Here is a 14,163-nt window from a genome sequence, read left to right on the forward strand (position 1 = left end):
AATATTTTAGGTCGGTAGTAAATGCTTTACGTTAGAAAAAAGAGCAAGGTATAGTTCATGATAAATCGCATGTCTTAATTTAAAATATCAAGGCCAACCTTCCTATAAGAAGCCTCAGCATTTTGAGATGTTCTAGTACAGTTTTTAATTACTAAGGCTCTCATGCCACTTTGGTAGTTTAAGCTAGTTAGTTTTCCTCCGGTAATGTATTTCATTTGACTAAAAACGGTTTCAACCGCGGAACCATTGACTTTGACAGGATAAATATATTGGGTTGGATGTCTTTGAAGGAAGTCTTCAATGAAACCAATAAATCCATAAACGGTGATACGTAACAATTCTCACGTTTGCCATGCAAGAAACCGTCCATCAGTGAGAGTATTCCCATTTTCGAGCCTTTCCGTTGCCCAATTCTCAAAATATTTGAGCCCTTCCAACATAGACTTTATTGGTTCAGAATCCAAGGAAGAAACCTTCTTGTGCGAAAGTAATCCTTCTTCAAATAATTTGTGACAGGCAAAAAAATAGTCGTACGCAGCCATGACTTCCTTCTCATCTTTAGGTTTTTTTTCGTAAAGAGGGTTAGCGCAGTTATACAACTCTCCCTATACAGGCATTCTTTGCATAATAAGAGCAGGAGATACTTTTAATTTGGTCCAAGGGTCCCTGTCGATATGTGCTTGGGTTAGTCCTTTCACTTGTGTTAACTCATGGTTCTCCATACGATCGTCTTCTCGCTTCTTCATGTCTTCAATTTGTTTCCATCCAAATGCAACCCCTTTAGCAGTGAAATTTTTGGAGTCATCAGACTTTGAATGGTGGATGGCATTTATCATATTTTTTAACTGGTGCGTTGGGCAAGTGACCCAGTGAATCCAGCGATCACGTAAACATGGGTTTCGGAATTTCGGCCTTATTGAAAAGTCATAGGTGCCGTCTGGATTGACATGTGTTGGCGCTTTTTTACCTCTCCGTGTGACGTAGTCCAGGAGAGGTTCTGTAACGGCCGTGTCTGTGTGTCTGTCTGTGTGTCTGTCTGTCCGTTGTTACACCCACGTGACCGCGTTCGCAGTTTGCGTATCGGAGCAAACGTGTTCGCCATTTCCGAACTGCTTTCACAGTCACGGAAATGGCTCCTCTACTTGAGTTCTCACACCACCATCTTCTGGTCTTCGTCCATCCCACACGGACACCAGTCTGTTCTTACTGGCTTCTAATCACCACCATCTTCTGTTCTTTGTCAATCCCAACATTGACACCAGTCTGCACTTACACTGGCTTCCAACACCACCATCCACTGGTCTTCCGTCTATTCCACATAGACACCAATCTGTATCATTGGCTTCTACTCCATTATCATCGTTTGGTTTTAGGATACACGCGGCGATCAGCTAGGGTTACGAGAAACGTCTAGCCTCCCTAAGGTGGGATCGCCACCAAAGGTTTTCGCAATTGCGCTTTTTCCTTACTATTATAATGGAAACGAATCGTATATATACCCCAAATTTGAAAAAAGCGGGCAAGAGGGGTACCCTTCACTTTAAACGTCAATATTAGCAAAGTTTGAGAAGATAATAGGTATAACTTTATTTTAAACGATTTAACTATTATTAATGTTAATTATTGAAGATTAAAATAATTAAAAATAATTATATTTATTTAAATATTAAAGATAAACCTCTCGTGCAAAGAGAGAGATTATCATTGCCTCCTATATCTACCAAGGCCCGTGCATGCGATATATTTCCTTCGTTGCCTCCTATATCTATCAAGGCCCGTGCATTGTGATATATTTCATTCATTGCCTCCTATATCTATCAAGGCCCGTGCATTGCGATATATTTTTCAAAACAACAACAAAAATGGGAAACCCCAACTCAGAAACATAATAACGTTTTTATTGGATACTTAAGTTTATATAATCTTCTTGACACGGAGAGGTAATATTTTGGTTTTCCCAACTTGTTAAAGCCTAAACTGTGTCTGAATGAAGCGATGTTGTTACTCCCTCCGTCGCAAATTAAGGCATTTGTTTCAAGGCCAACACTCTGAAATGCCCAAATTACTCATGTTATAACATTTGTTATAAATGAATGGCACGCTGGCTGTGCAAGCATAAAATATGGACCAATGATGTCAAAGTTGGTTGAGACCGATCGCCAAAGGAATTGAATAATACATTCAGCTTCTAGAGTTTCTTTCATCGCGTTTTCTTTGAATAAATCTTCCATTGAAGGAAAATCCTCTGGTGTAAGAGCGCGATCAACGAGTTCGTCATTTTTGGAATTCCATATGAATTTGCCGATAGTTTTGACTTCATCGAATATCATTAAACCTTCTTTAGGTGGCTAGTTTTTAGTGATTAGTTTTTCCACATGGTCGTCAAATATTTTAGACCAACTTTTCAAATAGTTTTGATCTATTCCTTGCTGGCATGGAATTTTTCAAGCTTTATCTTGAACGCTGTAGACACTAGGGAGGTTTAAAATGTCAAAAGAGGCTAATGCTTCATAGGCAGCTTTCGAACGGCTATATACCGCTAGAGCCACTCTATATGTTAGGGGACTCCACCGGTTGCCAGTTGAACCTTTTTTTGTTGCGCTCTTGATCCTTACTGAAGTCATTTTCTTCGGACTTGGTTCTCCAAGCCTTTCGAAGAGCTAATCCCAACATTTTATTCTTAGAACTTGCAATTTTAAATATTTCTTCAAGATCTCCTTTTCCATTACTATTAACTTCAGTAACAAGCTGCCTCATTTCATTATCTTGTTTTTCACTTAACGATATCATGTTTTCCAAAACTTTTCCATCTTATTGTTTAATCTTCTTATTTAACGAAAACCGCAAGCTCCTATTGTTGTATATCCTCTTGGATCGGGATCGAGACTATAAAAAACCTATACGGCATGTGGACCGTACCGACCGTTTGCGCTGGCGTTTGCGGGGTGGTACTTCCTCGCACTTTCTTTTCCTACGCATAATATACCTTTGAAGATAGCGGCATTTCCCACACTGGTAGCTTTTATCATTCAGACTGTCTTTAGAGGCATTAGACGGCGGTTCAAACCACACCAAACAGCCAAGAGCCTGAAATCTTGCTGATGGATAGATTATCTTTTCCATATTTTTGGTAGGCATATTTTGGCAAAGCTTCTATTTAATAACAATAAAATAAACTCTTTAGTTAAAATATAAACCATGATTAGAATTCAATACCATACATACCGCTAAAATTCCTGGGCAAAAAAGTAGATCGTCATCTAGCTTATTTAGAGCATCTATCACAACATTTTCATCTATTTTGTTTAGCTGTTGTGATTAAAGTTAAAGTAACAGTAAAATATATTATATGATCTATAATAATACGATTTCGAAGTTCATACAAAAGTAACAAGACTTATGAAACCAATTATTCTGAAGATTTAGAATTTCAAAATTCCCAGAATTGTATGAACTCTTAATTAGGGAGCAATCCGCTCAAACATAATTACCGATGTTAGATAGGTGAATTTTTCTGATGCTTTAAATATCTTAGAAATTAAAACTTGGCCTTTAGAAGAAAATAACAGTCTAATTGGAACTTCATAATGATCATCTGGTATAGGTATTAAACCATTGGCTTTAGTAACTTCAATTTGCTCCACCGTCTCATATTGGGTTTTGTAATTGTTATGGGTTATAATGATATTCTCTTAACGAAAAAAAGTCAATTGTTATAATAATATCTATCTGTATTCTATTATATAATATCCCCGGTATCGTTATGTCTTACCTTTATTTAGGTTATTAATAAAATCTAAAAGCATTGAAAGTGCCGTGTTAAACGTTAATTTTACGCGTTTAGCCATTGGCTCATCATGGATATTATCCTGCTCATTGCGCCTAAACTTTCGTTTCAAAACACCAAGATCCAAAGGAGGCTGCGTGGAAGCTTCATTGTCATTATCACTTGAAATTTGAAGTATTTCCCCAGGCACACTTAGATTTAATATGCTTTTGTCAGAACACGATAAATCGGTCTGGCTCTCTGCATCTTTTAAAGCCACAATAGCCACTGTTTCTTTAAGAATATCACTATTTCTTCTTGTATCTTCAAGGGCAAGGTGTGGGTGTATTTGTGAAGTTTGCGTTTGAAGCACAAATGTACAAGGCTTAGCTGTTAACAGACCCAAATCTTCACTTTTAACTTGAGTGGATTTGAAAGAAGTCTCTTTTAACGTAAAATCACATCACGTGAATTGATTTTTCGCGCCTACTAATTTTTTCCGTGGCATTTATAATTAAAATTCCGATTTCTAGTTAAGCGAAAAGTACGGCGGTGGGTCGGCGGCCATGTTACAAACACTCGATAGGGGAGTAGAAAACTACTTTCAGTGATGTAATTTTGTTTAGGTTTCATTGGCTGCACGGGAAAGAGGGAAATTTAAATACAACCAATAACGGTTTACTTTCTCATATAAGCATCGTCTGCTTCAGAATTTTCTTTAAAACCACGGGTAAAGGCAACAAAAACTTCTATTTCTTGATTTCTGACGTACTCTATTCACATTTGGTATTACGAACGCCTCTTATGAACTATTTAAGAAAGCCTTACTCGATGCACCTAGCTAAATTATTAGTTATAAATAATCTTAATGTGGTGCTTTAAATTTATAATAGACCATTTTAAAACAAATATTTTATAAAATATTATTAATTTCTGAAAAGTTCAGTAGTAAACTTTGAGAACAATGTACTTTCGTCTTATCAAGTTTAAATTTGACATCTCAAGCTATTTTATAGTTGATTGTCAAAGTTTCAAACATGTGTTAGTGGATTCCATTTTAGGATTGTGATCTTATGCCCAGGATGTCGTAGAATTTCCTAAGTTAATATAAAAACTACTAAGGGGCACCCACGAATTTCCATTGCGACATTCAATCATTAAACATTTCAACTAAAAGGGTTTTCGAAAGACTTTGTTCATGTTCTTAGGTGGAGTTATTAAAGGGATAGTGAAATGGCCAGACAACAATATTTTAATGAATTATGATAAAACAAGATTAAAATAATGAAATTAACTTGCCAAAAACTTTCCGTTAATTTTATACATATTTAACAGACTAGGAGGATTCATACCATTCACACAGGGAGGCCAGGCTTCATGTGTTACACAATGAGGCCTGACTCACTGGTGGAGTCAAAAGAGAGTAAATGATTGAATAATAATGAAGATTGAGAATATTTAAAATGGTCTACTATTCTAAATTACTTGGAAATAAAATAATTCAAAATATGAAATTGAAACTGTTACAATATTAAAGCTATAGATTGGTAGTTTATATTTGTGTCATATAGTTATCCTCCATTCATACTACTAAGAGAAAACGTATATGATTAATTTAACCTGACCTAACTTGATTAGTTAATTACCGTAATGACTCGTCGTCAAACTGCAAACCTTCGCGAATGTGGCAAAAATTTTAAACGGCATTAAATTTATATAAATTCAACTTTGTGTGTATGACCAAAAGTTTATTTTGGTACGACTATTTACTGTGAAATTGTTGAAAATTGTGTTATCTGTAGTCATAATACTTAAGCCAAAAAGAAAAAGTTTATAAAGTGAAACTGGCAGTGTTCTAAGCTAAAATTTATATATTGAATGGTAATAACGATAATATATAAATCCAATTTGTGAGATATGTATTTTAGTTGAATTTTTTATCATTTTATTACTGTTGATGTACATCTTTCTTCTGGGCGCGACGGAGAATACCCCAATGGTGGTCCCATCTGTGTGTTGGTTTCATTGTATGTAAATTCCGAAATTGTCTACTCAGAAGACGTTTTGGTTCCGTTTGATTGTCAAAGAGTGTTTTAATATAGTCTTATTCTTGTTTAAATATCGCGCCTAGCGCCACAGCCTACTTTATATTCTAATATCATTTTATTGGCACCGCTATAAAAAATAACGGTAAGATAAGATAAGGTCACGTGATGTTAAAAATAGCAATAAATACTGGAAGCAGGAGTAAGAGAGGGGAGTTCTTGTATGATTAACAGCGCGGAGTAGTACCTAAAGTTGTGAACCTATTTTTCATAAATTATACCAGTTTGTTTTAACCCACGTCTCGGTTATTTCATTCAACCCAAAGGGCACGAGTTATAGGTCGGGTAGCGCTAATTCTTCAGAAGTGGGATAAGCCAACAAAGTTACTACGAAACTCACAACGACCACGTGTTTCTGCCGCCAACGCAACAATTGGAATTACATGGACGGCCGCGCTTAACTTCAACGTACACTATCCGAAGTCATCGAATTCAACGAATGTACATTGAACTTTTGCAAAACATTTAAATGTTACATAAAATTAAGAGGATATACGGTTACAGATACATATATTGCACGTCGCGCTCAAGAATGGTCTAAGAAGCGTTCGAAAACCTATGCAACTTTGCTTTTATTCTATCAGAGGTGGTCCCGACTCGGACACATTTTCAACTATTTCAGTTTTCTATGTACATTGAACTTTTGCAAAACATTTAAATCTTTTATAATATTAAGAGGGCATATAGTTACAGATACAGATACTGCACGTCGCTCTCTAAAATTGCCCAAGAAGCCTTCGAAAAACTATGCAACTCTAGTTTTGTTCTATCAGAGGTGGTCCCGACTCGGACACATTCTCAACTATTTCAGTTTTCAATAAACATTGAACTTTTGGAAAATATTTGAATGTTATATAAAATTAAGAGGGTATGCAATATTGCACGTAGCACTAAAGAATGGTACAAGAAGCCTTCGAAAATCTATGCAACTTTGGTTTTGTTCTATCAGAGTTGGTCAAGACTCGGACACATTTTCAACTATTTCAGTTTTCAATGTACATTGAACTTTTGCAAAACATTTAAATGTTATATAAAATTAAGAGGGTATGCAATATTGCACGTTGGACTCAAGAATGGTACAAGAGGCCTTCGAAAATCTATGCAACTCTAGTTTTGTTCTATCAGAGGTGGTCCCGACTCGGACACACTCTCAACTATTTCAGTTTTCAATGTGCATTGAACTTTTGCAAAATATTTAAATGTTACATAAAATTAAGAGGATATACAGTTACAGATACATATATTGAACGTCGGACTCAAGAATGGTACAAGAGGCCTTCGAAAATCTATGCAACTTTGGTTTTATTCGATCAGAGATGGTCCCGACTCGGACACATTCTCAACTATTTCAGTTTACAATCAATATTGAACTTTTGCAAAACATTTAAATGTTATATAAAATTAAGAGGGTATACAGTTACAGACACATATTGCACGTCATAGTCAAGAGTGGTCTAAGAAGCGTTCGAAAATCTATGCAACTTTGCTTTTATTCTATCAGAGGTGGTCCCGACTCGGACACATTATAAACTATTTCAGTGTTCAATGAACATTGAACTTTTGCAAAACATTTAAATGTTATATAAAAATAAGAGGGTATGCAATATTGCACGTCAGACTCAATAATGGTATAAGAAGCCTTCGATAATCTATGCAACTTTGGTTTTGTTCTATCAGAGGTGGTTCCGACTCGGACACATTTTCAACTGCGTGCCATTGGCTTTTACACTTTAGTTTCCTTTTTTGAAAATCCACCAAATACGAGAAAAGCAAACAAAGTTTCTTTTTGTTTTATTTAAAAACATGCAGAAGGGTAATTTGTCTAATTAGTTTTAAATTCGAATAATTCACAAATATTCTCGGCAACGGCCATAGCACGCTGAAAACACCGGTTCTCGTCCGATCACCGAAGTTAAGCAGCGTCGAGCGCAGTCTGTACTTGGGAGACAGACCACTTACGAACACTGTGTGCCGTTGGCTTTTACACTTTAGTCGAGGGGCTACTTACTTCCCAAAAAAATGTACACCAGATTTCATATTTCCAAATATTTCCGATTTATTTCTATTATTTTTGTATTTCTTTATTTCCCGATATTTCTCCTAAAATTTCCAATATTTTCACTATATTTCCCTTAAATTTCCAATATTTCGATTATTCCTTCGTATTTCTAATATTTCTCAGTATTTCTATTATTTTTGTATTTCTTTATTTCACGATATTTCTCCTAATATTTCCAATATTTTCACGATATTTCCCTTTTTCCTTCGTATTTCCAATATTTCCGATATTTCTCATCATTTCCGATATTTCTCATTATTTCCCATTATTTCCCAATATTTCTCATTATTTCCAAATATTTCCGGTATTTCTCATTATTTCAGATATTTCCCTATATTTCCGATATTTCTCAATATTACGATATTTCTCGAAATATTGAAATATATTTCAATATTACGATATTTCTCGAAATATTGAAATATATTTCTTAAGGCTTGTACACCATATTTCGTAAGTGGCTAGCCCCTCGACTTTAGTTTCCTTTTTTAAAATCAACCAGATATGAGAAAAGCAAACAGAGTTTCTTTTTGTTATTTTTTTAAGAACATACAAGAAATGTAATTTGTCTAATTGGTTTTAAGTTCGAATAATTAAGTAGTCCATTCGGCAACGGCCATATCATGATGAAATCACCGGTTCTCGTCCGATCACCGAAGTTAAGCTGCGTCGAGCGCAGCCAGTACTTGGGAGGGAGGCCACTTAGGAACACTATGTGCCGTTGGCTTTTACACTTTAGTTTCCTTTTTTTAAATCAACCAGAAATGAGAAAAGCAAACAGAGTTTCTTTTTGTTATTTTTTAAAAACATGGAGAAGGGTAATTTGTCTAATTGGTTTTAAGTTCGAATAATTAACTAGTCCACTCGGCAACGGCCATTTCACGCTGAAAACACCGGTTCTCGTCCGATCACCGAAGTTAAGCAGCGTCGATCGCAGTCTGTACTTGGGATTGAGACCACTTACGAACATTGCGTGCCGTTGGCTTTTACACTTTAGTTTCCTTTTTTAAAATCAACCAGATATGAGAAAAGCAAACAGAGTTTCTTTTTGTTATTTTTAAATAACATGCAGGAAATGTAATTTGTCTAATTGGTTTTTTTTGTGTTTTCTATTTAACATGAAAACACATTTAGTTCTTAAAATAAACGTAACTTTATTCGTCAACGTGACTGCGTCTAAATCATTACAACATGCTAGGTAGAGAGCCCGAACTAGACTCGATAGTACCGATGTTCGTCTGCTTATATATATAATTAGTGGGTGATGCAGGGCTGATCATAAGCTACCAACACATCCCCCTTTCTTAGTTCAATTTCAGACATATTATACAACTGGTAAAATTACGTACAGTATTAATTTAACAATTAATCATTCCAAATCAATTCTAACGATTTCGTGTTATAAATTAAGTTTGACAACTCTCTTCAGTTTTCTACCGTATCTTGTGTGAGTTGTTAAGGACTGGTCGCGTGTCTTCTGTTCTGGAGATCCAGTTGATGGCTGAACGTTGTCGGGTTGCGAAGGCGGCATGTCTTCACCGTCGTCGCGCGGTTGTTCCGGATCTGGCATCGTTCTAGGGGTTAGGGTGATTCTTCGCTCTGGAGAGTCTGGCGTGATACAGGAGGCTATGGTGTTTCTTTGTTTCGGTGACGCTTGCGTTGGAATTAAATGAAATCTGTTCCTCCTGATAGTGCCGTTGGGTGTCTTAACTAGGTATGACCTATTGTATGTTAGTTTTTCTTCGATGATTCCGTGTGTCCGTAGGTCAGTCACCCACACTCTCGCTCCTCTTGACAAGGGAGAAAGAGTTTTAGCTCGGTGGCGAACATCGTACTGGTCTTTCTGATTTCTTTTTCGTTGTTCCTCTCGAATGTGTACGACCTTTGGTGGCAGAATCCGTGGCAGTAATTCCTTTTCGGTCGAGCGTAGTTTTCTACTCATCAGGAGTTCGGCAGGGCTGTAGCCATTGGCTAGAGGCGTAGAACGATACGATAAAATAAATGGGCCATGTTCATGTCCTCGCTCTTTTCCATGCATCGTTTTACTATTTTGACAGCGGCCTCGACGAAGCCGTTACTCTGTGGGAAGTTCGGACTGGAGGTAACGTGTTTGAACCCGTATTCCAAATTGCAAATCTTCGAAACGCTGATCTCATATTGTTCTGGAACTGTGGTCCGTTGTCGTTACGAACTTCTTCTGTGATGCCATGAATAGAAAAGATGGATTTGTCGTGATCGATTACTGACGTTGATGTTAAGCTGTTTAGTTTTCTGATTTCCACAAATCTCGAGTATAAGTCGGTTACCAGTAGTTACCACTGTTTGTTTAAGTGGAATAAATCCATCGCGATCGTTTTCCTTGGGCGACTCGGGAATTCACTTGGTTGAAGGGGTTCATGATGGTTAGTTGACTCTTGTACGCATACGTCACAACTCCTAACCGTAGCTTCAATTTCCCGTGACATTCCGGCCCATCAAACTGAAGACTTGGCTCTTGCTCGGCATTTATTAATTCCTTGATGTCCTTCATGTATTTTCTCTAGAATGTCTTTTCGCATAGAGGTTGGTATTACGATCCTGGATCCTTTCATGATTAGACCATGTTCTATCGTAATCTCGTCGCGGTACTGATAGAACTTGGCTATTTCTTGATTTAGTGCTTTTCGTCTTGGCCATGATGTTCGGCAGAATTGATGTAATTGTCTGCAAGTGGCGTCTTCATTTTGCGATTTCCAGACTTCTGCTAATCGTTCGTTGGATATCGGCAGGGTTGATGTGACAAGTTGACTGTGAGCCGTGATTTCTTCGTCCATTTCTGAGGAGCCTATATCAGGTAGAGGGCTTCGTGACAGAGTGTCGGCGATAGTTAAGTCCTTTCCAGGTGTATAGTAGACGATGTAATCATACCGCATTTGACGAATGCGAAGTCGTTGTAGACGCGGTGACAGGTCGTCTAATGATTTTGTCTGCATGATCGCTACCAACGGCTTGTGATCTGTCTCGATCAGAATTCGGATGCCAAGAACATAGTCCTCGAAACGCTCACAGGCCCATGTCATTGCCAACGCTTCTTTTTCAATTTGGGCATATCTGGTCTCGGCCGGACTGAGAGTTCTTGAGGCGTAGGCTACGACCTTCTGTTCGTTCTCGTGCTCCTGTCGTAGGACGGCTCCGAAGCCATAGGAGGATGCATCGGCGGAGACGGTTGTTTTCTTCTTCGGATCGTATAACGCCAGTATGGGTTTGGACGAAAGGATGTTCCTCTTGTCTTCGAAGGCTTTACGCTGGGGTGCCTCCCATACCCACTGGTTCTTCGTGCTTAAAAAATCCGTTCAAGGGGCGGGCGATGTCCGCCATATTTGGGATGAATTTACCGAGGTAATTGGCAAGCCCGAGGAATCTTTTCAACTCCGTGGCGTCCGATGGCGTCTTGATGTTGGTGACGGCTTTTAATTTTTCGTCGTCTGGATGTATTCCAGATTGGTTAATGACGTGTCCTACGAATTTTATGCTTGCAACGGAGAATACGCATTTCTTTTTATTCAGCGTTATGCCTGCTTCTTGTAGTCGGGTTAGTACTGAGCGAAGGTTCGCGTCGTGTTCTTCTTGCGTTGACCCGAATATCAGTAAATTGACATTCCCAGGGATGCCTTCCAGGGTGGTGCTGATAAGGCGCTGGTAGTGTTCCGCAGCGGAGCTCAGGCCAAACGGTAGGTGGTTAAAACAAAACCGACCAAACGGCGTGACAAACGTGGTTAATAGGGCTGTCTCCTTTTCCAATGGTACTTGCCAGTAGCCGCTGTTTGCGTCTAGTTTTGAAAATATCTTCGCTCCCGCCAACTGGCCCAGTAGGTGGTCGACCGCTGGTAGTTGGAAACGTTCCCTTTTTATATACTTGTTCAAGCGCGTAAGGTCGACGCAGATTCTGAGGTTGTGTTTTGGCGAGCCATCACTTGATTTCGACATGTTCGAATCTTTCTTCTTCACCATGACCATTGGTGCGCACCAGCCGGTGGGTTCTGCTATTTTAGAAATTACTCCTTAATCGACCATGCGATTTAATTCCTTCTCTACGTCATCCATGAGAGCTATCGGGACTCGTCTTGGCGTCATCAGTGCAAAGGGAATCGCGTTATCCACCAGTTGAATGCGGTACGTTGTCTTCATTTTTCCCAAGCCATTGAACAAGTCCGGGAATTCATTGGTAGCATCCACGGTTGTGGTTGTTGCTGTTGACTTGTTTACTTCGTCTAGCCGTTTTACCAAGTGCAATTTTTCGCTGGCGGAGAGACCAAGAAGTGGAATCTGAAGGCCGTGGATGACATATAAATCTTCCTCAATCGTGTTCCCTTTTAGTCTCAGTTTAACTCGGATTCTCCCTGCTGTTTTCAGTCGGGTATGGCCTGGACCAAATAGGCATTTGTCTGACGGCAAAAGTGGATAGTGCGCTAACCTCGACTCATAGTGACGGAGAGATATGGCATTGACTTCAGCGCCGGTGTCTACCTTGAATTCTATGGGCTCGTCGTCGACATGAATTTTGATGATCCATTTTCCGACCTTTTCGCTACTTATTGAGCAGAGATAAATCGATGTGTCCTTGGCTGCATTTTCGTCGGAAAATAGTCTTTCGAGGCAGAGGTCATCGAGAATTTCTACGTCTTGTACTGTAGATTGATTTTGGCAGGTAATTGAATCGATGTAGAAGTCCTCTTCTGCTTGGATCTGATCTATACGTTTTCCTCGGCATAGTTTTCCATAGTGTCCAATTTTGTTTCACTTGTAGCATTTTTGGCTTGCAGCGGGGCATTCCTCCCTTGAGTGTTCTTCCTTATTTCCGCATCGATTACAGCCATTTTTGTTCGTTGGAAAGTGGTTTCGTGAACTTCTAGTCTGTGGTCTCGTGGACTCACGCGCAGGCTTCTTGTAGGGTTTTCATTCTTTCCATTGAGGTCGTGAACGTTGATGGTAATGTTGTTTACTACCACTCACGTGATCAACTTGACTATGTGGGATCTTGCCATTGAGATCGTGCTGTTCTCGTTTCCGTTCGTCCGAGCTACGAATGGTTTGAATGGCCTGCTCCAACATCAATTTAGGGTCGTCTTGTAGTCTTTCGGACAGTTGTTTGTTAGAAATACCCACGATGATGCGTGTTTGTCAAGATGCGTACTCTCACCCTAAAAAGTTCTGGAGTCTTGTCAATGGTAACATTCGAGAAGATTCCAGAACAATAACTCTTAAACTTGGTACCGATATGGTTTCAGACCCCGATCGCCTGGCATCGAAGTTTTCCGAGCATTTTTCTCGCGTATCCGTAGATAATACTCAATCTAGTGAGCCGTATAACTTTGATAGTTCTAGTATTACATCTGTGCAATTACACTCATTAGTTATCTCGCGCCAGGATATCCATAACGCTATTAAAAAGCTTCCGAACAAGTTCTCTACGGGTGTGGATGGTATCCCAGCCCTTACCTTAAAGGGCTGCGAGGCCATCTTTCTTCCGTTGTTAGACCACATTTACAATCTGTCAATCAAGACCAGTACCTTTCCTACTCTTTGGAAAAAAGCCGTTGTTGCTACAGTTTACAAATCGGGTGCTTCTTGCGATCCTGGTAATTACAGACCTATTTCACTTCTCTGTGTTTTTGCAAAAGTATTTGATATGGTCATGCACAGGCATTTGCAACAATGGTTTAATTTTTTCCCTAACGATTGCCAGCACGGTTTCACACCAGGAAAATCAGTTGAGACTAATCATGCTGCCTTTATGAACCACGTAGGTCCGGTGGTGGAAAGCTGCGGCCAAGTTGACGTAATATATTTGGACCTTGCAAAGGCTTTTGATCGCGTTTCGCATAACTTCTTGAGGTACAAGCTTTGCGCCTTGGGTGTAAACGGCATATTGCTCAACTGGATTGGTGATTATTTGAATGACAGAGCCTATGTTCTCAAATGCAATGGCAAGCTTACCTCCATCGAGTACCATTTAAGTTGTGGAGTTCCTCAGGGTTCTTCCTTAGGGCCTTTGCTCTTCAATATGTACATTTACGACCTACACTTGCTTATCCGTCATTCCACTCTCCTCCAATTTGCTGATGACAATAAACTAAGTATGGTAATAAACAATGAACTCGATGGCTCCTTACTGCAGGAGGACATAGACACTGTCTCGCACTGGTGCCGGAAAAATAATATTCCCGTAAACCCCGCTAAATCTGTCCATGTGACCT

The 14,163-nt window shown here is 38.9% G+C and overlaps 1 protein-coding gene and 3 pseudogenes across 1 annotated transcript; all 4 read left to right on the forward strand.

Annotated features, from left to right (window-relative positions):
* The first annotated feature begins 7,732 nt into the window (after positions 1-7,732).
* On the forward strand, positions 7,733-7,851 carry LOC149673215 (5S ribosomal RNA; annotated as a pseudogene).
* A 684-nt stretch (positions 7,852-8,535) lies between these two features.
* On the forward strand, positions 8,536-8,654 carry LOC149673216 (5S ribosomal RNA; annotated as a pseudogene).
* A 139-nt stretch (positions 8,655-8,793) lies between these two features.
* On the forward strand, positions 8,794-8,912 carry LOC149673217 (5S ribosomal RNA; annotated as a pseudogene).
* Positions 8,913-13,076: 4,164 nt separating this feature from the next.
* On the forward strand, positions 13,077-13,704 carry LOC149673218 (uncharacterized). Its single transcript, XM_089840232.1, has 2 exons — positions 13,077-13,545; positions 13,610-13,704. The coding sequence occupies exons 1-2, from the start codon at positions 13,077-13,079 to the stop codon at positions 13,702-13,704; spliced, it is 564 nt and encodes a 187-aa protein (XP_089696358.1).
* The last annotated feature ends 459 nt before the right edge of the window (positions 13,705-14,163 follow it).

This window comes from Phalangium opilio, unplaced genomic scaffold (genome assembly GCF_054372755.1).
Source record: "Phalangium opilio isolate 3A_F unplaced genomic scaffold, DU_Popi_V2 ptg000053l_1, whole genome shotgun sequence".
NCBI classification, from domain to species: domain Eukaryota; kingdom Metazoa; phylum Arthropoda; class Arachnida; order Opiliones; family Phalangiidae; genus Phalangium; species Phalangium opilio.

Excerpts from the sequence above, each read along its gene's own strand:
- LOC149673218 (XM_089840232.1), top strand. The coding sequence starts at position 13,077 with ATGCGTGTTTGTCAAGATGCGTACTCTCACCCTAAAAAGTTCTGGAGT. Across the intron at positions 13,546-13,609 it reads GGGTGCTTCTTGCGATCCTG|GCATTTGCAACAATGGTTTA; the intron begins GTAATTACAGAC and ends GGTCATGCACAG.